At 37.7% G+C, this 24,985-nt stretch overlaps 1 protein-coding gene across 17 annotated transcripts in view; it reads right to left on the minus strand.

Moving 5' to 3' along the window:
• Positions 1–1,768: 1,768 nt before the first annotated feature.
• ABCC9 (ATP binding cassette subfamily C member 9) overlaps positions 1,769–24,985 on the minus strand; it is a 143,500-nt gene continuing 120,283 nt past the window's right edge. For 14 of the 17 annotated variants that reach the window (XM_047740262.1, XM_047740258.1, XM_047740259.1 and 11 more), the window contains 9 exons: positions 21,818–21,919; positions 21,126–21,246; positions 19,549–19,679; positions 18,716–18,794; positions 16,051–16,159; positions 14,637–14,740; positions 11,547–11,680; positions 9,724–9,786; positions 1,769–4,701 (listed from right to left, as the gene is read on the minus strand). In XM_047740262.1, coding sequence (XP_047596218.1) covers positions 4,564–4,701; positions 9,724–9,786; positions 11,547–11,680; positions 14,637–14,740; positions 16,051–16,159; positions 18,716–18,794; positions 19,549–19,679; positions 21,126–21,246; positions 21,818–21,919 — 981 coding nt within the window. In that variant the 3' untranslated portion in view covers positions 1,769–4,563. Of the gene's footprint in view, positions 4,702–8,855; positions 9,031–9,723; positions 9,787–11,546; positions 11,681–14,636; positions 14,741–16,050; positions 16,160–18,715; positions 18,795–19,548; positions 19,680–21,125; positions 21,247–21,817; positions 21,920–24,985 lie in introns of all 17 variants that reach the window. The other 3 variants (XM_047740255.1, XM_047740271.1, XM_047740269.1) reach the window with 1 other exon arrangement.

Consider the following 24,985-nt stretch of genomic DNA (forward strand, 5'->3'; position numbering starts at 1 on the left):
AATCCACTTGACTCTGATAATATTAAAGGTCAATAGTCTTTCACTTAACAATAACTGATAATGTGTATAAATAGTGCATAGTGTAGCTCTACAAGAAAAATGAGAATGAAGTGGCATTAAACAGTGTTATATTGTTGCTGCTTATGAACACATTACTTATTTTATACAGTGGGCAGATTAATAAAGTGATAAAAATAATGGTCAGAAAACAAAGCTCTTTGCCATTAGTGTGTAGTATATAATTGCAAATGATCTGTGATGGTTGGTGGCACAAAGGTCATAGAGAGCATTCCTCTTGGAGCCAATTAAATTATTTAGCCCGGTAGCCAGGTATGATTTCCTTGACTTTGTCAATTTAGAAAGAGGACATTGGTGACCATAGCGTGAATGGCTAAGGGAAATTTGTTACTACCCATAGAAAAAGAAGTTATTTATTTATTTGAGAGGGAGAGCATGAGGTGGGGGAGAGGCAGAGGTAGAGGAAGAGGGACAAGTAGGCTCCACTCTGAGTGAGGAGCCCGATGCAGGGCTTGATCCCATGACCCAAAGATTACTACCTGAGCCCAAGTCAGAAGTCAGATGCTTAAAGGACTGAGCCACTCCGGCACCCCAAAAAAGAACTCATTTTTTAAAGATTTTGTTTATTTATTTGACAAACAGAGATCACAAGTAGGTAGAGAACCAGGCAGATAGAGAAAAGAAGGGAAGCAGGCTCCCTGCTGAGCAGAGGGCCCGATGCGGGGCTCCATCATAGGACCCTGGGATCATGACCTGAGCTGAAGGCAGAGATTTTAACCCACTGAGCCACCCAGGTGCCCCAGAACTAATTTAAATCTTATATAGTAGATATATAGAATGAATATATCAACCTTCACATATCAGCAATGATGACAACACCTGTAGAAAAAAAAAGCTGAAGGTGGAAAGGGGAATAACCATCAGATAACTTACCTTCTTTCCATATTGTGAGACATCAACAGTGAAACCTACCCAACGTGCTCACATTTATGGACTGTAAACATTTGGAAATATGACCCCAAATTTAGTGGAATAATGTACAAATAATTTGACAGCTAATTTACATGTAGGGGATAAAGTCTTTGCATCTTTGTGAAGACATTTTCCCCTTAAATTCCGTATTAGTGATTAAACCACAAAACAAAAGGAAATAGCATTCAGAACCCCAGTGTAAATCTTTTCAGGGAAGATTCAGTTTATTTACCTCTATGTTTCCTTTACGATGGAACTAAGGGTTCACTCAGTGACACTGAGGGACCCATTTTAGCAATTTAGAAGATGGTAATGTCAGGAAAGAGAGGGAGCATGTGAAAATCACCTTCAGTATTCTGTGGCTCCATGTTATCATATCAAAGAAGACTGTGTGATAACTGAGGTAGACCAGTGATTCCCAGACTTGGCTAGTTATGAATCTCATCTGGAGACACTTGCTAGAAATACACCTACAAGTCCTTTCATTGGAAAGTTTGAGCCAGGCACACCTTACTGCTATTGGGAATGATGTGTAGTTATTCAAGAAAAAAATAAAGTTACAGGACACAACCTCTTGACTACTATTTCTTATGCTAAAATGCTAAGATGAGAAGATTGCATTTAACTTTAGATAATGGGTCAATAAGTGAATTATCATGGTACTACAAATCACAGAAGTCCAAAGAGTATAGTACAAAATAAGTGATAAAAGTTATATTGGAAGATAACCATAAAAATTGATCAATAAACCTTAGGGGAAAGTCCAGACATCCAGCTATTGAATTAGAGATGTCATAAATTTATTGATACAGCTGTTTCAGTTAATGGCAACTTCCACATAGAACCAATATATAAAAGTAATGAAGTGCAGGACAAGTGGAAAATGTGAAACAAAATTATCAGAGCAGGGTGTTATCGACTTACATCTATTGATCATCCTGGTTGATACCCAATGAGATTATAAGTGAAAGAATAATAACCTTATTTAATCAAGCAAAGAGAAAGAGTAATTTATTATATAATACCAAGCCAGTATATTTTCACGGTAGAATAAACATAACACAAGAAGTGAAGAGAATAACCCAGAGTTTCAGGCCCATGGCTAGTGGTGGGACTAATCAGTGGATCAATAAACTACACTTATTTAAGGGCTTACTGTGGGCTAGACACTTGTATAAAATGCAAAGAACATAAAGACAAAGAGACTTGGTCCCAGATCTCAAACAGTCCCAGATCTCCAATACCAGTCTTCTGGTATCTCATTTAGAGCTAAGCTGACTTTTAAATGGATCATGAGTAGTAGCACAAAAATAAAGGATGCACAGTCCTTTAAGATAGATTTTTTAAAAACCTCACAGTGATATCAGTAAACTTATTGCTTTTCATATAAATCTTTATGCATTTATTGCTTTTAACAAACATTAAGGATTTAAAATTTCTAAAGCTGATTTTGGTTAATTAAGTGTAAAATTAGGGAGTGTAAAATTTGATTTGGTTAAGGCTCATCTTTTATAGATATGTACCTATTTAGTAAAAAATTATTTCAAGCTGAGATATTTCTGTATTCAATATAACATTATATATATATGTATATATACATATATATATATATATATAACATAATAGATGATAAAACAATTTAAAAAGTTATTCCTGACTTTATTCAGTCAGTTCAGTTTTGGAAACAATTAAAAACTCAACTTAAGTGACTAAAAGCTATAAGGGAACTAGTGACCACTTGGGTGTCAGAATGATTTATGTGATTCTTAGTTTAGCGTCATTAGCTATACTTCTGTTAACATTTCTGTAGAGTGGTATAATTTACAAATATCGTGAGGGGTTGCTGTTATGGGTAAATCCCCATTTCTCTGTGAGAATGAGATGTAAGTTGATAGAAAGCCTCATATAAATGCAGCCTTACAAAACATTTCCTTGCCAGAAATACTTTGAGAGAGATTGGTAGAATTTTCAGAAAAAATTTTCAAGATTGATTTAATAGTTATTGATTCTGTTTTGTTTAGCTTTGGAAACATTAAGAGGATTTTTCTCAATGAGGTTTTATATATACAACAGGTGTCAATTCAAACTAAATGACACAGAACACGTCTGTCCATCCTTATGGAACTTATTTTAGGTAAACATTGGGACTCTATATTCAGGTGAAGACCCAGTCATATATGCCATTAAACAAGTATTATAAATTTCCCAAGAGTGAATACACAATACAATAAACTGAATGTAAAAACTACAGGGAGGGAGCACCGATTCTCTTTTTCTATCAGTCACAATTCTTCCAAAAATCTAACAATGCACGTGGTCTTTATATGAAAACCCATTATATTTTATACTAGATGGGCACAGAATTGTAGTAAATTGGCTGTTTAGTGTGACAGTGCAGGTAACTTTTAGTATTTTAAAATTTATTTATAAGCAAACATAACACTAACATTCCATCCATATTTGATGCACTCTGAACATACACATTAAAATTAGAGTAACATTTTGATTCACTTTTTACATGTGCATTAAAATTAGAGCAATACCAAGTCGATACACGTGTGACACCACTAGGCAGAAATGTCAAAAAGAAGTAAACTCTTCTACCTTGAAATAGACACTTGTTTCATATATATTTATATAAACAAATGAGACCACTTGCATATGCTCCTGAATCTTGAATAATGTGGAATTTTAGGGCTCAGGATCATAACCACATTTGTTGGTGAATTAAATCATAGAGATCTTTAGCTGGCCTGTCACAGAAGGACTCAATGTATTTGCTCTTTGAACTTTAGTCTGGAAAAAGCACATCATTCCTGATACCTTAGGAACTCTCTCCTGACTGGACAGGTAAAAATGGAAACTTGAGTATAATTTTTCAAGTACCTAAACTCTTTCCATGATCTTTCTGGTTAAGGCACTGACTTCTCAAAGCTACCATAAATGACTTCTTGGTAACAGGAAACAATTTAGATGTGGAAGAGAGACTGTTGAAGCATCACTATTACTACGAATGGTAATGAACACCGAATATTCTTATCCAGTAGATAACGGACTTGTGTGTTTTATTTTCTCACTGATGAGAAAACCTGTTCTCTTAATTCTCTCCAATAACATCTGGGGATACTAACAAAATGGAAAACATATTCTTATAAATAAGAGTATAAGCATACTGAATACTCATGGTGATTTCTATGCCTGAGAGATATTTACCAGCCTTAAAATTATGAGAAATTACAGCTGTTGACTTACCACTTAAAGTAACTTACATGTTTTAATACAGTCTGCTATTCTTAAAGGTAAAGGGTTTAATTATTAGAAAGATAATCAGTAATGAACATATTAATCAGTAAGATCTTGGAAAACAAACAAAAAAGAAATATTAACATAGGAAATACAGTATTCATGGGTAAAGTGGCATCGTAGCTAATTACAAAGTCCCCTTACACAACAAATATGCTTTACAAAAGTGTAAAAATTTAAGATGCCACGTTTTGAAGGTCAAGCTGATGATTCATTAAATAGGTTATGACTGCATTATTTTAAATCCATGTATTAGTTTAAGATATCCCTTCACATGTCTGCACGAACAAAAGAAGCAAAAACTCCATCTTCCCTAGCCAAGAGGCTTTCTGGAGTGTCATATTCTAAAATATTTCCTCGCTTCATCACAATAACCAGGTCTGCCGTCAGGATAGTGTGAACCCGATGCTGCAAGTGAAAAAAAAAAAAATACAGGTACTTGTTACAAATTTCATGAGCCAAAGCAATGGGATAGGTATGTCTCACTGATTATTTATCTTGGGGTGCTAGGAGGTACTAGAACAGAAGCACAGCCTCTCTTTCTGTCTTATTTAACATATCATTATGTACATCAGTTTAAATACTGGCGAGTGTGACTGTGTCTTGGATGTGTTAAATTGAGTGTAATAATATAGTAGTTTCAGCACTATCATGGACGAGTAAGGAGGCTAATTTTGTTTGTCAAATAATTAAATGATAAGAAGACCCATTTTGAACCAGTTATGTTACAGTTTAGTCTAGACTAAAATTATCTCTTGGGTAGAATCAACTAATTCGTGGTCCAATGCACAACCTGAAGAGCCTTGGACGGTGGTTCAATTCTGCGAACACACTATGGGGAAGGCCATTCGGGCATGCAGTGTTAGAATGGATTATCCAGGACGTTAGACACACCGGCTCGCAGTCTTCAGAGATCATTGCCACACATTTGTGCTCACTTTTCACCTGGTATCCTTTGGAGAGAAGCTTTGGGATTGGTCATTAATAATAAAAAAAAAGCTACCACCTATTGACCATATATTATACATTAGGTGCTCCATGCATGTACTTGTTAATCATTAAACATTCCTCAAATGTGTTTCTCTGCTTTACGCGCAAGACCATAGTGGCTCACAGAGGTAAAGCAAAAACAGGAGATCGCATAGATAATAAGTAGCAGAACCAACATAAAATCAGGCTTATTAACTTCAAAACATGAGATATTTCCGCCTGCTATCAGATTGCTTTGTAGGGAGTGTCTGCTGCTTTCAAGAGTGGCTCACCTCCTGTTATTAGCATTATGGTTAAGAGCACAGGCTTTAGGTGACACGGGGCGGGTATTGTGCTTTCCCCACCTGTGTGGTTGTGCAATCCTCATCAGCAAACTCAACTTTGTATGCCTCAAGTTCCACATCTATAAAATGATGGTATGAATATAGTACCTGCCTCACAGGATGGTGGTGAGGCTCAGATGAGGTGGATCCATGTAAAAAGAATTCAGCACCTTGTCTGACTCATACAAGCACATACTAAATGTCAGCTACTCTTATTTTTTATTTTTAAAATTTACAAGGGAAAAGTCTGTGTCATGGGTCGTTTTACTTCTCTTGGTAAGATAGGTGCTGTGCAATAGAAATGTAATGTGGACCACCAATGTGAGACATGCGTAATTTTAAATTTCTTAAATCCACAGCTTCAAGGCACAAATAAACAGATGAAATCTAAGTTAAGTTATATTAAATCCAGTTGATTTTTTTTTTTTAACATAAGCTCCATGCTCAATGTGGGGCTTGAATTCATGACCCTGAGATGAAGTCACATGCTTTACGACTGAGCCAGCTAGGTACCCCATAAAACCCATTTTGATAATATATTTTAACCCAATATACTTGAAGTATTTGAATATATGACCAATACTGCCGTGATCGTATAGTGGTTAGTACTCTGCGTTGTGAATATATGACCAATACAAAAATTAGTAATGGTATCTTTTAAATTTTTCTATTAGTACCAGATCTTCAAAATCCAGTGTGTATTTCATACTTACATGTCTTAATTTGGACTACCTTCATTTTAAGTGCTCAGTAGCCATATTTGGTTCTGGGCCACGATATTGGACCTGGACTATGCAGGTCAAAATCTCAGCATGCTGATGGGAGTGCCAAACCCAAAAATATCATCTGTTAATTTGATACAGTTTTCTGAAGTCCTTTCTCCTAATAACCCAGAGTCCAATCTAAAGCCATCCCTAGCCTATCACCTGCCCTGGGCCACGTGATGGGGTGGTCTCAATGCTTATGCTTTCAGAAAAGCAAACAGTCACAGCTGGGACAACTAGAGGAGAAGAGTAAGATATATATGCAGGATAATAAAGATGCCAGCTCAGAACATGTACCACTATTTCCAACATCCCCAGATGAACCTATCATCCACTGAATATTGGTAATGAATGATATATATTTATGAATTGCCAAAATTTGCAAGATAATGTTTATTTATCTTTGAGAGAAGACCAGAGTCACTTGTATACCCATGCATTTAGAAACAAAAATAAACTTAAGGTTAATAAACTGTTTAATATCCGCTGTATATTTTCCCTCCAAAAAAGATTAATTCTTCAATAACCATATCACAATGCTAAAAAAAGAATCTGGCCTCTAAATCCCTAAATAGAATGTTATAAACATTGCCTTATTATACTAAAATAATGTTTATTTAAGAAATAAATATAAAGGGGCGCCTGGGTGGCTCAGTCATTAAGCATTGACCTTGGGTTTAGGTCATGACTCCAGGCTCCTGGGATCTAGCCCTTCATCAGGCTCCCTGCTTGGCGGGTAGTCTGCTTCTCCCGTCCCACTCCCCTGCCTGTGCTCCCTCTCTCTGTCAAACAAATAAATAAAATCTAAAAAAAAAAAAAAAAAAAGAAAAGAAAAGAAAAATAAAAACATGGAAAAATCTTGGCCAATAGAAAGGAATATATGTGGTGCTTATTCCATTAATCCAAATTATTTTTTGCTTGAGAAAGTGTAGTGTCAATTATAAGGGCACTGATGCAATTTTCAAAATACTCTAGAAAAATTAATCTAATCAATGGTGAAGTAGAAACAATCACTTTCATAAATAAATGCCATGCACTGTTTTGGTGCACTAAGACATCCTTTAAGAAGCCAGAGAAAGTTATCTTTTGAAGTTCTTTCGCAATTTTCAGTTGTAGTTAACAAAATTAACAAAATAACTTTTAGCATGTAAGAAAGAACAGTTCCTGTTTAACAGAGCTGAGAATCCTATAAGGTTTCTACCACAGGCTGCTGGTGCTCTCTCTGAGAGCCTGGTAATTCATCCTACCCACAGCTTTCTGTTTTCCCGTGGGGAAGTATCCTAAGTGGTCACCCCCACATCAATGGTCTTGAAATGAAAAATGAGTGCAAGATACAGAGGTCTATGGAAGAGTGTCCAGTGAATGCAGGCGGACAAGAAAGAGAACATAATTTTTTGGTTAAAAATACAAATTATGCTCAAGCAATCTTCCAGGTATAAACTAAATGGGGCCACTCAACAATACCATGCTTCATGCAGAAGATAGAAAACTAGTCTTTTGAGTAGAGAGAAAACTAGTCTTTTCAGTAGACAAAGGTCTGCTTCTCTCCCACTTTACCTGTTCATTCTTCCTCCCCTCCCCCAAATACCTCCCTACCTTTTCCAGTGAGAAAATTCTTTTTTTTTTTTTTAAGATTTTATTCATTCATTTGACAGAGATCACAAGTAGGCAGAGAGGCAGGCGGAAAGAGAGAGGGAGAAGCAGGCTCCCCGCTGAGCAGAGAGCCCGATGCGGGGCTCGATCCCAGGACCCTGGGATCATGACCTGAGCCGAAGGCAGAGGCTTTAACCCACTGAGCCACCCAGGCACCCTCCAGTGAGAAAATTCTTGAAAATATTAGAGAACTGTTGTTTCAAGTTAGCCAATTCTCTCACCCATTAAATCATTCACAGTCTAGGATGAATGACTTAATCTGGTAACTGCTCCAGAGCAGAGTTCTTTGGGAAAGTGGAAGAAAAGTGGCTTTTTCTTTACTTAGGCCCAGTGTACAGAAGGTGGGCCCTGATGGGAATCATTTCCTGCCACTTTAAAAAAGTTGCACTTCCAAGGGTGCTTTTACTCCATGCATCATTCACAAAAATGAAAGCATAAGCAACCACTCCATGTATAGGTTCCAGTATTCAACAGTTAAACCTAAATAATTCTGTAAATTGAAAAAATGCAATTTCCAGGACAGGTAAAGAACAGGTACAGTGTTTTTAAGGACACATACAACATATCCCCCAAAGAAGAGTGAAATTGGTCTTCTTAAGGTCCTCTGTCTTAACAGAGGTAAATCTGGTTCTTGGGTTTTGGTAAATCCTATCTCTCGCCTATACATGTAAGAAAAGTATGCATGCGTCTCATTCCATATTGGACATAACTGAAGCAGCTGGTTAAGCTGATTTATGTGAGAATACCATGTATGTCGCTCCCTCACCCCACCACCCACTTTAGTCATTGCATTAGCTCTGCCTGGCTGAGAGGGTTCCCCTAAGATAACTACCAGAGAATGGGACAGTTGGCAAGTAGCTGATGATGGTCTACTTGTTGGTCATCACCAAAGTGGAAAAGAGGCCATTCTTGTGGGCGAGCAAGTTTGGAACAGTATCACACTCCACTAAAATACCCTCAGAGAAGACTAAAACAAGACCTGAATCCAAAATAGAGGAGACACGGTGCTGGAGAGAAAAGAGAAATGGAAAGACAAGAATCAGCAAGAGGGAAAATGTCCAGGTGATTCATTTAAAAAGTTCTTGTTAAACATTAAGCCTGAATGTAAACAAGAATCCTTCCATTTGCAAAGAGAAGAAGAAACCACAGTCTCCTGTAAGTAAGCGATTACAAATACAAAAGTTTGGGCAATTCTTCAGTTGGATTGGTGCTCAGAGAATGTATCTGCCTCAGCTGTGATGTCATTTTTTTTAAACATTTAGGTGAATAGGAACAGAAATTGAGTGTAAGCGGTAGCAGAACGGGTAGTCATGTTGAAGAATTTTGCTTCTGAAACAGCTCATCAGATGATTACATTATTGAAAAGAGAATTATCTCATGAACTACCAACTAAATCTGGTTGGGGGGGACCCACAGGCATTCCTGCTGGAATCCTTCGATTTAGGATATCCTATCAATGTAAATCAGGGAAGCTAGGTAGAAATAGCTTGGGGAAGAAAAACCAGTATAAAGTCTTTTGGAGCATAGCTGTTTTTGTAGCTATTATTTTGTTTTTTTTTTCCTTTTGCACAGATGCAGAAGCATTGGCAGAGAAATACATAATCCAACATATGTATACTTGAATTGCCCCAGAATAAAGATTATTAAATCTTAGAACAAAAACCAAAGAGAAGTAAATCAGCCCTGTGTCCAATACTTACAGCTATTGTAACAACGGTGCGGTCTGCAAAAGCCGTCATTACCACTTTCTGCAAAATGTTTTCCTGCCAAAAAATATATAAATAAAGTCTGAATTTTCTCTGGACTCCTTTTTCTCACCATACTGTTTTGTCCCTGAGAGCAAAGACCGCACCCCTGCCTCCTCCCACTCCCCACCCAGGTCCCATCCCTTCTGAGAACTCCCAGCTCCTGTCTTTTCTGGAAGGTGCCAGATGGAGCAGTCCCCACAGCAAGCTTCTGCTGGGCTCGATATGAGTCTTCAAAAGGCAAATAAAACTTAGTGACCAACACAGAATTGTTACCAGGGAACTGAAAGGGCAAAATGAAATTAAATGGTCATGGAAATGCTCACTTAAAGTATGCCACAAACAGTATGTATTCGAAACTAATAAAACTCTAATTTTTTTTAAGATTTTATTTATTTATTTGACAGATAGAGATTACAAGTAGGCAGAGAGGCAGGCAGAGAGAGAGGAGGAAGCAGGCTCCCTGCTGAGCAGAGAGCCCGATGTGGGACTCAATTCCAGGACCCTGGGATCATGGCCTGAGCCGAAGGCAGAGGCTTTAAACCACTGAGCCACGCAGGTGCCCCTAATAAAACTCTAAAATGGCGTTAACCTTTGGGTCAGAAAAGGGAAGAAATAAAACACATGCCCTAAATTTGGATTTTGACTCATAAAAGAACCATCCAGGCAAAAACCATTTTTATCTCGGTCACAAACTATTGTTATCGTTATATTTTGAAAGATATTCTGGATAAAGACTCACGCTCTCTCTCTCTCTCTCAGAGGAAAACTTGATTCCCAAGTCTTAATGTAAAGACTTCCTTCCTGTCAAGTGGTTTATTGCCAATTAATTCATTCTCCCTTCCTTTCTCATCTCCACTGAGACTGTATTATAATAACTCCCAATATTGTAAATCCTTAGCAATTAATACTAATTCTGATGTAGTTATGCTTTTTTAGTGAATTGGCTTAATTAGAAATTATTTTATTACTTTAAATTCCATGAACTTTGAGAAGGATATATAACATTGTATAACTGATTAGTCTTAGTAGAAAGAAATGATGTTAAATTAGCATCTTCATATATAATTGGCTGTTAATAATCCTGAAACTTTCACTTTTTTGGATTTTTTTTACCCAATCTAGAGTGTGCAGCAAGAGAATATCATGTTTGTGGATGTTTCTATTTTTGTCCTTTCTGATGCCAAACTTTTAATATCAAGTTAACTTGTGTAAGAACACCATTAATTGCTAGTGCATACAGTTTGTGGTTTAATGTGACATTTTCTCCACTCAGTCACAGCCTTCTAGACAGATCCTTCTTGGTATATTTAACAGTTTTAAATAATTCTTTCAAAGGCAAAGTTCTGGCTTGTTACCATGAACACATTGAGAAGATCATTATTAGTTCTAATGAATCCTTCTTCAAATTGCTTTAGAAAATAATGTTTGATTTTTGTTAGCAATTTCTCTTAAATGAAGATCTTGCATACTTCATTTTATGACTTCCATGGTGTAAGACTTGAATGCTTGAATACAATATAGTACTCAAGTCAACTGAGCGCTGGAATTTTACTGCCTTAAGAATTTATCAAAAAGTGATAGCCAATTTATTTTATGTTTACTGGCAGTAGACTGTCATGTCTCCTTTACTGTAATTCTCAATGTGCTATCATCAGTTAATTAAAGAGATGAATGAGAAGACACTGAAAACAATAGCACTAAGGACTTCAAACCCAATCAGGAAAAACTGAGTTGTAATTTTCATGTGCATTTCCCCAGCTCTTCAATGCACTCACCGTGGCCATGTCAATGGAAGCCGTAGCTTCATCCATGATGAGAATGCTGCTCTTGCGGACAAAGGCCCGAGCAAGGCAGAACAGCTGTCTCTGTCCAACGCTGAAGTTCTCCCCACCTTCGGTGACAACTGCATCTACATCAGAGAGAGAAGTGAGGATTTCACTAAAATGTTGTTAACATTTTCCTTGAGCAAAGTAGGGAAAAATAGGAATGTCCTACAAGAGAATGGGCGATCTTAGTGTACTGTTGCGAAGATTTCATACTGGAAAGGTGAAAGGAATTTTACTTCAGGAAAATGAAGATGATCCTGGGCCATCCTAATTTTGGCAAAGGTGGTGAATATCTTTATATCCTTATAGCAGGATATAAAATACTGGTAAGTATTTTGAGGACTGGAAGACCTGAGAGGTTTTTAATTATTTAATATAATTATCTAAGGACACTATTTAATATAATTATCTGAGGCCCAGAGAAATGAAGTGGCTTGGCCATGATCACACAGGTAATTTACAGTAGAACTCAATAAGTAACAGAACATTTTTGGGGCGCCTGGGTGGCCCAGTGGGTTAAGCCTCTGCCTTCGGCTTGGGTCATGATCTCAGAGTCCTGGGATCAAGCCCCACATTGGGTTCTCTGCTCAGCTGGGAGCCTGCTTCCCCGCCCCTCTGTCTGCCTCTTTGCTTACTTGTTGATCTCTCTCTCTCTGTCAAATAAATAAATAAAATCCTTAAAAAAGAGAGAAAAAGAAGAAGAAGAAAAAAAAAAGAAACAGAACATTCTTGACCCTAGTGTACATTTCTTTTTTCGTTATACCATCCCACTGGACTGTCAGTTCCATATGGTTAAGGACTGGGTTTGTTTTTGTTTGTCAATATATCCTTAGCACTTGGTATCTGACGCAGCAGCTGAATAAAACATTATTGGATGGATAAATGAATGTTAGATCCTCACTATCATTTTCTTTTTCCTTTTGGTTTCCGTCCACATTTTGTAAGCTGTCTTACTGTCATTTTAAGATAAATTCTGTTTTCAAAATACCTCTTTAACACTTCCTAGTAGAGTCATAAATTTCTATTTTATATTTTCTCATTGCATCAAATTCTTGGAATTTTTCATCCTTGGGTGCTATGCCTTTATTCTCTAAATTTTTAAGTTTACATAATAAATAAGGAGGGTGCGAGAGATGATGGTTGTTCTTCACCAGAACTAGTCTGAACCAGATCTTTATCAATCGATATAATCTTTATGAAAACAACGAACATAAACAACATTCAATTACATAGTGTAAATACAATCCTCTATTGTTTACACTATACCATAACGCTTGAACTCCGTGCCTATGATTCAGAATAGGTGCATACATCTTTCATGTGAGTGAAGAGGACTACAGAGTCATAATTGCCTATATTCCCAACTACTAAAGGTGTGTCTAAATACCACGGGAGAAGGGTCTATATGCATTATCAACTTCTCAAGTAGACTTGCTTGGCTCACCATGCAATACCTCAAAATTACAATGGGAAAGTTCATCCAGATCCCTGGAATTGCTCCCACAATCTAACACCACGAAATTGATAAAACTATCTTTAAAGAAATGCTATCTGAATTTCTGTTTGTGGGATGCCTTTCCCTTGTGTCTTAATTAAAATCATAAAAAGTATTGTTTTTGAGTAGGTCCTCCTTCCCAAATAAACACAGTGTATTTTGTGGGCTGATTTTTTTTTTCAGATGCCAAAACAAAACAAGATTGCAACTACATGTTACATATTAGAATCAAAATTTGGGGAGCCCGCTTCCCTTCCTCTCTCTCTGCCTGCATCTCTGCCTACTTGTGATCTCTCTCTGTCAAATAAGTAAATTAAATTAAAAAAAAATTTTCAACCAACTCTTACTTTCTGACTGATTTCTTAAATAAGTTTAGATTTCAAGGAAGCAACAGTCCCAAATTACATATAGTCACCATTTTTATGAATTAAAGATTACATGGTGCACTTTCTGGTTTTGCTTTGTTTTGTTTTGTTTTTAAGATTTTATTTGTTTATTTGAGACAGAGTGAGAGCGAGTGAGGGAGGGAGGGAGAGAGCACAAGCATGGGAGCACAAACAGAGAGAGAGGGAGAAGCAAGGTCCTCCCTGAACAGGGAGCCCCACACAGGGCTTGATCCCAGGACCCTGGGATCATGATCTGAGCTGAAGCAGATGCTTAACCGACTGAGACACCCAGATGCCCGTCTGGTGTTTTGTTAATTATATTCTTTCCTTATTGTGGTTGTTTTATTCTATCATCAGTTATTTGCCAGAAATTGTCTACCTCTGGGACTACATTTGGATCACTGATTGTTTGAGTACGTGTTTTATCCCTTACATGGGTGGCTTGAACCAACACTGCAGCAAAGTATAGAAAATAATGTCTTCACAAAATTATGCGACATAAATATAAGCAATAGTCCCTCCTGGCAACAAAGAAAATGGCTGCCAATGTAGAGAAACCGCCTGCTCCTACATGGTACGGAGTACTCTAGACCTAGTAGCCTCTTCAATCCTCTACCCCATTTACTGTGGGTCAGGGGTCATGTCAATCACATGAGAATGACCACAGGGAAATATTCTGATTCAAATGTCCTATATATACCACTGGGGCGCCTGGGTGGCTCAGTCCACTAAGCGTCCCATTCTTGATTTTGGTTCAGATCACGATCTCAGGGCTGTGGACTGAGCCTGCTTGAAGTTCTCTGTCTCCCCCTGCCCTTCCTCCTCTGTTCATGCTCTTTCACCCTCTCTCTCCAAAAAAGTAAAATAAAACAAAATAAGTTAAAATGACCTGTACCACTAAAGTGAAAAGACTGAAGAGTTAAATGTATTAACTGGAATATTCTGAAGTGTTCAGATAGAACAGAATTTGTTATAGGTTTCATCCTCTGGCATCCTAAGAAAAAATATTAGATTTTGAAGTGTCCTAATGAGTGTTGGAGATTATTTTAAATATAAGGGGACTTAACATGAATTATGTGATTCTAGCATAAATTATAGATAGAGATATGTAAAATTAATTGCATATGTAAAAATAAATGTATTCTCTAGAAAATATACCTAGACCTCCTGGTAGGGATTTGACCATATTCTTCAGCTGAGCAATTTCTAGAGCTTCCCAGAGTCTGTCGTCTGTGCATTTACACTCTGGATCTAAATTAAATCTGTAGGGGAAAAAATAAGTTATTTAGTGAATAAATAAAAATAAAGGCATTTTTACATATGTTTGCTTATTGCTGTTCTTTCCTTAAAATATAAGTCCCATTTGTTTTGGTTATTGCTATATCCCTAGTACCTAGACCAGTGCTCAGGATAGAGCAGGCATTCAGTTCATGTTGGATGAATAAATGAATGATGACCGTATGTTATGAAAAATGTTTTCTGAAGATACAATTAGTAAATTTATATGTCGTGTATGACATGATAAAATTAATTATGTGGATTTATCCACTTTCATACTCTATTTAATGTAACTTGAGTAGTGTCTAGCAAGGCGTTTTTACAGAACTGATGATTATAGGAGAACATGCAATGCTATCTTAGAGGGTCCGTGCTGCACCAACCACAATAGTAGTATTCGTAATAAATCTACCAGACACATCAATTCACTACAGCATTGCCAACTAACTGGATACATCCCCAACTTTTAACTTTTACAGCTGAATATTGAGCACTCTTACGTCCATTTTCTCTTCAAGACAAAAAGAGGTGGCAATACTTCTTTATAATTAAGGTAGAGGAAGGGAGCAAGAGAGAACAAAGGATGGGTGCAAGGAGCGACATGACCTGGTGGGTAATGCCACGGTGCACTTTGGAGTCAGACAAACTTTACTTTGAATTGCTGTTCTACCACTTACTAAGTGCGTGAACTCAAACAAGTTAAAGCTTCTCTGAGGTTCAAAATTCTCATCCATAAAATGAGGGTAATAACACTAGAGCAGTGCTTTGAGGATTTAATGAGACAAGTATTTAAAGCACTTAGCAGATAGTAGATACCTTTTTTTTTTTTTTAACCTGTAGGAAACCATAAACCAGGCATGGAGAAGATTGTAGCAGCTTCTTAAAAGCAATTTTGGCTGAAAGAAAAATTATGAGGGATGGGGGAATCAAGGGATTAACCAAACTCAATATCTGCTAAGCCCAAGCCAGATGCATAAGTAATAGGCAGGACATCTGTAGGGTAGAACACCTTAGAAATGTCTGCCAAGAATCACTGCCCCAAACAGAGGAAAAAGTGACTTGTGGAGTCAAATTGAAAGAGCAGAGCTCCTGGAAAAACATAAAGGACTGGCTTCTATAGGTTAATTTAGCAACTCTAGGGTTTCCCAAACCGAACTGTTGGCCAGAATATTCGATCGTATCATCCTGATAATGTCATTCACACCTACCTGAAAAACAGTTCTGAGTAAAACGCTCCTATGAGCCAAAAGTTAAACCCCGAGACATTCGGGTTTCTGTTGAATACAACACCTACCTAATAGAACCACTGAATAGTATTGGATCCTGCAAAATGATCGAAAGTCTAGAACGTAGTGTGTGCAGTGGCAGTTTCGAAATGTCTATCCCATCAATGACAATCTTTCCTGTTAAACAGAAAGAAAAAAATGCAGGCTTGTAGTAAAACTAAAAGGAAAATAATATTTGTTTACAAATTGAAAGTACTTTCTAGTTCAGGGTTGAAACTCAGAAGATAAAGCTTTCCATTTAACTATTAGAAACATCATGATGCATTTCTATGAAAAATATACATTTTGGTGGTATGTTCTCTTTCTTAAGTATTCTCTCTTAAAGTGATTCTCAATTTTTATTCAGTTTCCATGTTCCTATAAACCAAAAGTACTTTTTCTCAATGGGTCTTCTTCCTTCCAATATTTATCCTTGTTCCCTGTTTTATTTTCCTTCACAATGTACTCGATATACATTTACTTATCTTTTCTTAATTGTCTCTCTCTCTCTCTCCCAACTAGAATATAAACTCCTTGAAGACAGTGATTTTTGTCTAAATTATCCACTCTTTTATTGATTGAACAGGACAGTGCATTGCAAATAAGAAAATTCTATGACAGGGCGCCTGGGTGGCTCAGTGGGTTAAGCCTCTGCCTTCGGCTCAGGTCATGGTCTCAGGGTCCTGGGATTGAGCCCCACATCAGGCTCTCTGCTCAGTGGGGAGCCTGCTTCCCCCCTTTCTCTGCCTTTCTCTCTGCCTGCTTGTGATCTCTCTCTCGTTCTCTCTCTGTTAAATAAATAAAATATTTTTTAAAAAAAGAAAAGAAAATTCTATGACATAGATATCAAATTTTATTTGTTTTTTTTTAAAGATTTTATTTATTTATTTGACAGACAGAGATCACAAGTAGGCAGAGAGGCAGACAGAGAGAGGAAGGGAAGCAGGCTCCATGCTGAGCAGAGAGCCCGATGTGGGACTCGATCCCAGGACCCTGGGATCATGGCCTGAGCCGAAGGCAGAGGCTTTAAACCACTGAGCCACCCAGGTGCCCCTTTTATTTGTTTTTTAAAAGATTTTATTTATTTATTTGAGAGAGACAGACAGAGAGAGAACATGAGAGGGGAGAAGGTGACAGAGAGAAGCAGACTCCCCATGGATTTGGGAGCCTGATGCCCGCGGGACTCGATCCCCGGACTCTGGGATCATGACCTGAGCCAAAGGCAGTGGCTTAATGAACTGAGTCACCCAGTTGCCCAGATATCACATTGTAATTAATTTCTCCATACTGTATTTAGATTTATTAGAGACTTGTGCCATCTTGATATCTTTTCCTCAAATTGTTAAATTGTTAGATTATTTTATCACATCACTTTGTGCAAAGACAGAACTGCCATATGAAATGAGCAGGCCAGACAAAGAATGGCAGGTGGAGCCCGTTTTCCAGCTAGATTTAGATTCAAGAGGAGACAAAGTGATCAGCTAAACTTTCTTTCAGGAATAACACATTATCTATTAAAATCTTAATATCCTAATGCTAAAGAAGAGAATCAGTCATTGATAGCCCACATGGGGCCTGGAAGCATGTTTCTGGATTCATAAAGAACAGGATAATCTAATATGTTCAGTTACAACCACAGATTTGTCTGTTTGTTTAATGAAAAGTGTCAATCAACTGTCTTTGGATCATGTAACTGGCTTATAAGGCAAATCCACTGAAAGTCCTTAAAAAAGATACCTGTGTTTCATTTATTATTACTAGCCATGGAAGAGCAACCTGCTAACCCAGCGGCTGATCCCTACCTACTCTGCTCCTGAATCCAAACCCCAAGGAGATGGCAATTCCTATAGTTAATCTCTGTTCATAAACTGATTCCTCCACCTCACAGAGCTGTTGCATAGATTACATATCATAAACTGTCAGGTACAATAAAAATGTGAAGTACTATAATCCTCATCGCAATCATTTCAGATAATAATAGGAAGCACTTCCTTGAGCTGATGACCAAGCACATTGCTGGATCCCCTTCTACTCAAGACGGTTTACAGGCTCGGCTATTTATAGACCACTTGATAGACTAAATAATGTGACATATTTTTCTAAGCAAAGATTAAATTATTTCCATGTATCATGTTATTAATAATTCTGTAGATGAATAAATATTTTTTTATATTGTCAACATGTGCTTGGCCCTTAGCAGGTTGCCATCGCACAAAATGTTCCGCATCATTAAACCTTGTTATGAAGGTAAGAGTCATGCACCAAAATTAATAGTGCAGATTATTTATCTCCTGGCATTTTTTTTCCTTTGATGGAAATGGGTCTGTTTTTAGTTTGAGCAAAGCAAGACAGTCTTCCTTTCTCTCCCTTCCTCTTGAAATGCCACCTACATCTACGGCTGTTCAAAATGGGTGGCTTTGTTTTCATTTTATCAGTTTATTAGAATTCGTTAACAACAATCTCTGGAGCCAAGTGTAGAGCTAATAATTTTATTAACAATTCTGTGTTCATTCTTTACTTCTAGACTGTTGACCTGGGACACCTGCCTCAATCCATGGGTTGCAGGCTGCAAAGTCCTCATAAATCTTTGCTCTTTATTTCTGCAGGAATAGGTAAGTTGAAGTCTCACTTTTTTTTTTTTTTTTAAAGGAAAAGCACCACACAGCCAACGAGAACATTTAGTTAGTAACTTACCATCAAATATATCCACCATTCTGAAGAAAGCCAGTGATAATGATGACTTTCCACTGCCGGTGCGACCGCAGATGCCCACCTAAAAAATAAGTGTCACTTAGAGAAAAAAGGACTCAGAAAACAAAAACAAAAACAAAACAAAAAACAGAAGATGAGCAAAAAATATTTTTAATTTCAACAAGATGCCATGGGGAAACTGTACCTCTATTTAAATAGTTGTAATAAATTATCATTCTTTTCTTAAGTCTCCTTTATGTATCATTATTAAGATAAAAACACAGAATCCTCACAAATCTTCAATGATTTCATTCTAACTCTTTTTATTTGTATGTGGCTGTGGTGTTTTTCCTTCGTGGCTTAATTTTTGCACTTAGTATTTGGTTGGCCTAATAAGTAAGTATTCAATTTTATCTTAGAAGTGATGATTTTATAACAAAAAGTAGATGGACTCCAATTTTTTTCTGCACACTTCCTCTTTTTAAAGTAGCTAACATGAATCATTTGGGGACTAAAGCTAGTACAAATGCAAAAGTTCTCAAGGGGATGTCTGATATGGCTGTGATCCAGAAGCCAGAAATTTGGAAAAACACACATATTGGTGATTTTCCTCATCTTCATGGGAGACTAATGAACAGCAATACAATTTAAAGAACGTGCATTTTATCCTGGTTCTCTCTCTTTTCTCTTTTATGTAGATAATTTGACCTGTAAATTGTAGGGAGTCTTATGTGAGCCCAGTGAGAATGTACTTGGCTGGACGTCTAAGAGCTTAGCTAGTGATCAAGTGGCTCCTTCTCTGATCTGTACGAAACAAATGGCAGTGAATTCCATACCTTTTGCCCGGGTTTGATGTAAGCTTTGACGTGCTTAAGAACAGGTTTCAGATTATTTTCATATCTCACACACAAGTCATGAATCTTGATCTCTCCTTCCTGTGGCCAATGTTCTGGAACTTGAGAGGGGTCTGGGTGGTGAGGGTGGGATAGGGGAAATCAGAGGGAGAGGGAGAGAAGGAGACAAGGAGCGGGAGGGACAAGGAGGGAGAAGGAGGGAAAGAGAGAGACAGGAAGAAACATACACATACTTATATACATTTTTACATGCAAACATATCCTTTTTTAAATAAATTTAACGTCATACTGAGACAAATTCTGTATCTTTTTAAAACTGAAATTACATTCAGAGCAAAGGCCTATTGATTGAGAACTTTCAAAGTAGTTTTTGTGCGTGTTTCTTTTTGAAGCATGAACAATCATGTCTTTTCTGCATTCTACCACTTGATTCTACTGAAGATACTTCATCTGCGAGTTGATTCATGTGTTCAGTCCGTCAGTCATCAAACAGCTGAGTGCCTAAAAATGTGAGAGGTGTTGTGCAAGGTCTTGGGAATATGGAGGTGAAAGTCATGCCTCAAGGTGCTCCCTATGTCCTGGGGAAGCATCAGGATCTACAGTACTGCGTGCAGTCACATGATGGAGTCCAGCCCAAGGCGCTCCGGGAGCACAGATGGTATAACCTGAGAGTTCCAGGAGGACTTCAAGAGAAGATTGTGACTGAGATGAGTCTTAAAGGACCAGGGATGGGGAGATTTGTTTCAAATATATATGGAGAGAACAAAGATAAAAAGAAACCACAGCATGTTGGATAGGTGATGAGAGATGTGACCAGATAGGTGGGCAAGGAACTGTTGAAGAGTCTAGTGGTCTTAGCTAACTTATCTGGATTTTGTCCTTGAAGACCTAGATAGTTATAGAAGGATTTAGGCAGAAGAATGCATTTTAAAGATTTTACTTATTTATTTGACAGAGAGAGAAGTCACAAGTAGGCAGAGAGACAGGCAGAGAGAGAGGGGGAAGCAGGCTCCCCACTGAGCAGAGAGCCCGATGCGGGGCTCCATCCCAGGACCCTGAGATCATGACCCGAGCTGAAGACAGAGGCTTTAACCCACTTAGCCACCCAGGCGCCCAGAAGAATGCATTTTAAGCGTGAAATTTGAATTTAAGAAAGATCATTCTATCTTCAGTATTGAATTCCCTGCCAATTTTATCCTAGCAAAGCTGAGAATCTCAATGAGTAAGATCCAAGTTTCTTGACATCTAGGTTAATAGGATCTTGAGAAAGAGAACATAATAGTTCATAGTGTAAATTGGTAATGAATGTAATATTCTTTATAATTCTCTTTAACTATTACTACATAATACCTATTTGGAGTCTGTCATGTCCCAAACTTTTCAAGCCTAAATAGTTTTATCATTTCAGGTGTACCTCATAAAGCAAGGTCAAGATGAGAAGGGATTCTCTGGATATTAAAGTGGAGAACAAAAGCAAAAATGACAATGTGTCTGACATACAACTAATAGTGGTATAAAATAAATATTTGAGTGAAACAAAAGAATATTCAGAATAATACCCATAGTGCCTTCATAGTTCTCAGATTCCATAGTCAAGAAACTGTTCACTTTCTTCACTGCCCCCATCTGGACCTCCAGGTCAGCCAAGTTCCTCACAACCCAGTTCAAATAATTGGTTATCTGTGTCAGGTGACAAAAAGAAGTTAACACATTTAAAATAAAGTAATGATCTTTGTAATCACTGGATATTTTAGGATAGGACGACTTGGACAGTTAGTGTACATTATGTAGTACACTTCATAACACCAGGGAGGGTGTTATGGGATAAAGCAGGCAAAGGAGGTATCCACTTTTCTTCAAGGATCCTCACATGTCAACGATTCATAAACTGTCCTCTGATTTCCCTGCACAAGTTGCATGTACTTCTGTTTGCACTTATCTCATTTATATTCATATTCATTTTAGTGTCCCCAAATAGGCTGTGAACAACTTAAGACAAGGCTCTCAAATAGCCTTGGGAGTGCTCTCACCATAGTTTTTGAGGAGTTTCTAAAAACCAGTTTGCAATATCAGAACTAAATCCACAGTGTCCTAAAATGCTGGGTTTAGGCTCCAATCTCCATTATTTACAAGATGTCATTTTGTTACAAATTTCAATCTGCTCCTCTTATGTCCATGAATAGGAGCTGATAACAACTAGAGAAAGCACCTCCAACACTACATGAAAAGAGGTGTTTTCGTCCATACCTACCGTCAGTGCATACAGAAGACCCAAACCCACCAATCCAGAATTGGAAGAGCCGCTGATGGAGGCAATAGACGCCGTGAGGACAATGCAAGCTCCCAGATAATCCTAGAAAGGAGCAAGAAAAGGCGTTAAAAGATTCTCCTCAAGTTCTTAAAATATCCCAATCAATTTACAGATGTGATCACCAAGACAGTACACACCACTTCTTCTTCTTTTTTTTTTTTTAAGATTTTATTTATTTGACAGAGAGAAATCACAAGTAAGCAGAGAGGCAGGCAGAGAGAGAGGAGGAAGCAGGCTCCCCGCTGAGCAGTAAGCCCGATGTGGGGCTCGAACCCAGGACCTGGGATCATGACCTGAGCCGAAGGCAGCGGCTTAACCCACTGAGCCACCCAGGCGCCCCAGTACACATCACTTCTTGTGTGTCCTGTTAAGCTTCCGAGGAAGGGTACCGAAGATAGGGATGAATGCCGACTCACCACGTTAAATCTGGAATGGGCGTAATTCAATGATCTCATTGTATCCATGCAGAAATGGATTCAGAGAAGTTTGTCTCTTGCCAGAAATTCAGCTCCAATTTGTGGCCCAACCAGCAACAGACAAGGGTTTCTTTTTCTCCTCCGCTCCCCACCCCCACCAGCCCTTTCTATTGCATTGTGTTGCCAGATAAGCAATTATTTGGAGACTTGATTTCCTACCTTAAATTTCATGTGTGCTTATTTCTGGGTTATGACCTATCTCCCTTGTGCGATATAGTAAGGGACCTGCAGAAATTTGCATCTGACTGCCTTGTTGAGATCGATATCTAAACTTTTTGTCAAATATCTGGGTTCAGAGACTGGGACATTAAATCTCCAGATTCCATGAAATAAGATAAAGGGTTATATTTAGTCATAAATGGGAAGAGTGGGCCTGTCTTAGAGCATCTGAATTATCTATGGTCTATCAGTGATAAACTCTTCTATGGAATTTTAAAAAATTCATTGAAGTCAGTCTCTCACTCAAATAAGAATTAGGGCACATCTGTCCATTTTCTTTCCTTTAAAAAAAAAAGATTTTATTTATGTATTTAAGAGAGAAAGACAGAGCACAGGGGGTGTGTGGAACAGCAGAGGGAGAGGGAGAGAATCTTAAGCAAGGTCATGGTCAATGTGGGACTCAATGTCACGACACTGAGATCATGAACTGAGCTGAAATCAAGGGTCGGACGCTTAACTGACTAAGCCACTCAGACACCCCACATCTATCCATTTTTGAACACTTCTTCCTTTCCCATTCCCCAGCACTCTTAGGCACTGTTACGTCTTATCATTTGAAAAAAACATCTTAAAAACTTTCCATGCTGATGAGTCACATGCACCAGAAGCAGGTAATATTTCAGGCATGAGCACCTCTAGAACTATTTCAAGTCTCATTTCACTTGTGACCTTCCTAGCTAGAGATGTCTCTGATCCCTCAAAAAAAAAAAAAAAACCACAAACAAACAAACAAAAAACCAAAACCCAATAACTAGGTGATAAGGCTTTAATGACAGTAATGGAGTGTTTAACATGCTGGCGTCAACAAATGAAGTTACTCAAATCAGCTCACATGTGCGCATTCCTGCCTCTTTTTAGAACACATCCAAAGATCTAGGTCTCGAAGAGCAATCAGTAATCCCAGCCTTGAAATCAGAGATATGGGTTCAGAGGCTGACTTTGCCAATTACCACACAAATACTTTAAACCTCTTTGAAACTCAGTTTCTTTGGGAAATAGAAATGATACCTAATTCAAAGACTTTGAAAGGACTCAGAAAAGATTAAATACCCATTGGATTTCACCACCTCCATGTACCAGGATGTCTTTTTTCCTCTGGATGATTTTCAAATTTTTGAAGAAGCTTAAAAGTTTATGTGCGCCATAAAACATCAAAGGTTACAAAGAGGCACTAAAATTTAATTCCATGATGATTTTCATGATCTTTACAAAGAATAAAGAAAGAAATCATGCAGAGTTACTCTTTTGAGGCAGTAAATTCCCAAGAGGTAGTAAATACTCCTTGGGTTGCTTCTTCGCGTTGGACCATGTGTTAACAACTCATCACATCCCCATTAGAGAATACTTCTTCCTTTTCCCTTTATTTGAAGCAACAACTACACGGGTGCATAATCTAACCAGTCTGGGCCACTCTTGGAATATGAATTTTTCCTTCCAGCCCTCTGTGCAAAGTTAATATTTCTGAACTTATGCCATAAATTTGTAATTTCTATATTATCTTTTATAAAAAGACCCATAAAAATTTTCTGTGATGAGTCCCAGAGAGTAAGTTAATATCAGGAGATACTTTGAGTAAGGACCTCCCTCCCAGCTTGATATAAAGAAAAACGCCATTCAGCTTCTGAGAAATTTCTGTGGGTAAAGGACACACTAAGGATTTGAAACAAGGCACCTTTTTATTAACTTCTATTCTCCACTTCTTCCCAGATGACCTTATTGGGAGGAAGAGCTTTGTTCATTCATATAGTCATTCATATGTGTTTGTGTGTGTGTGTGTGTGTGTTTATGTGTGTGTGTGTGTGTATTTGTTTTTTAAAAATTCTACTTACTTAACAATACAGTGTAATGTTCGTTTCAGGAGTAGAATTTAGTGATTCATCACTTACATAGAACACCCAATGATCATCGCAAGTGCCTTCCTTAGTGTCCATCGCCCATTTAGCCCATCTCCCCATCTATCTCCCCTCCATCAACCCTCTTTGTTCTCTATAGTTAAAAGTGTGTTTTATGGTTTGCCTCTCTCTCTCTCTTTCCCCCCCATGTTCATCTGTTTCATTTCTTAAATTCCACATGAGTAAAATCATATGGTATTTGTTTTTCTCTGACTGACTTATTTCACTCTCTAGCTCCATCCACGTTGTTGCAAATGGCAAGATTTCATTCTTTTTTTAGTGTACGTGCTGACGAAGTGAACACTCCTTCTTTTTTTATGGATGAGTAATATTCTGCTTCTTTATCCATTAGTCAATGGACACTTGGGCACTTTCTACAATTTGGCTATTGTTGATAATGCTGTTATAAACATCAGGGTGCATGTGTCCCTTTAAATCAGTATTTCTGCATTCTTTGGGCAAATACTTGGTAGTGCAATCCCTGGGTCATAAGTTAGTTCTATTTTTAACTTTGTGAGGAA

The sequence above is a fragment of the Lutra lutra genome, chromosome 8 (genome assembly GCF_902655055.1).
Source record: "Lutra lutra chromosome 8, mLutLut1.2, whole genome shotgun sequence".
In the NCBI taxonomy this organism is placed as follows: domain Eukaryota; kingdom Metazoa; phylum Chordata; class Mammalia; order Carnivora; family Mustelidae; genus Lutra; species Lutra lutra.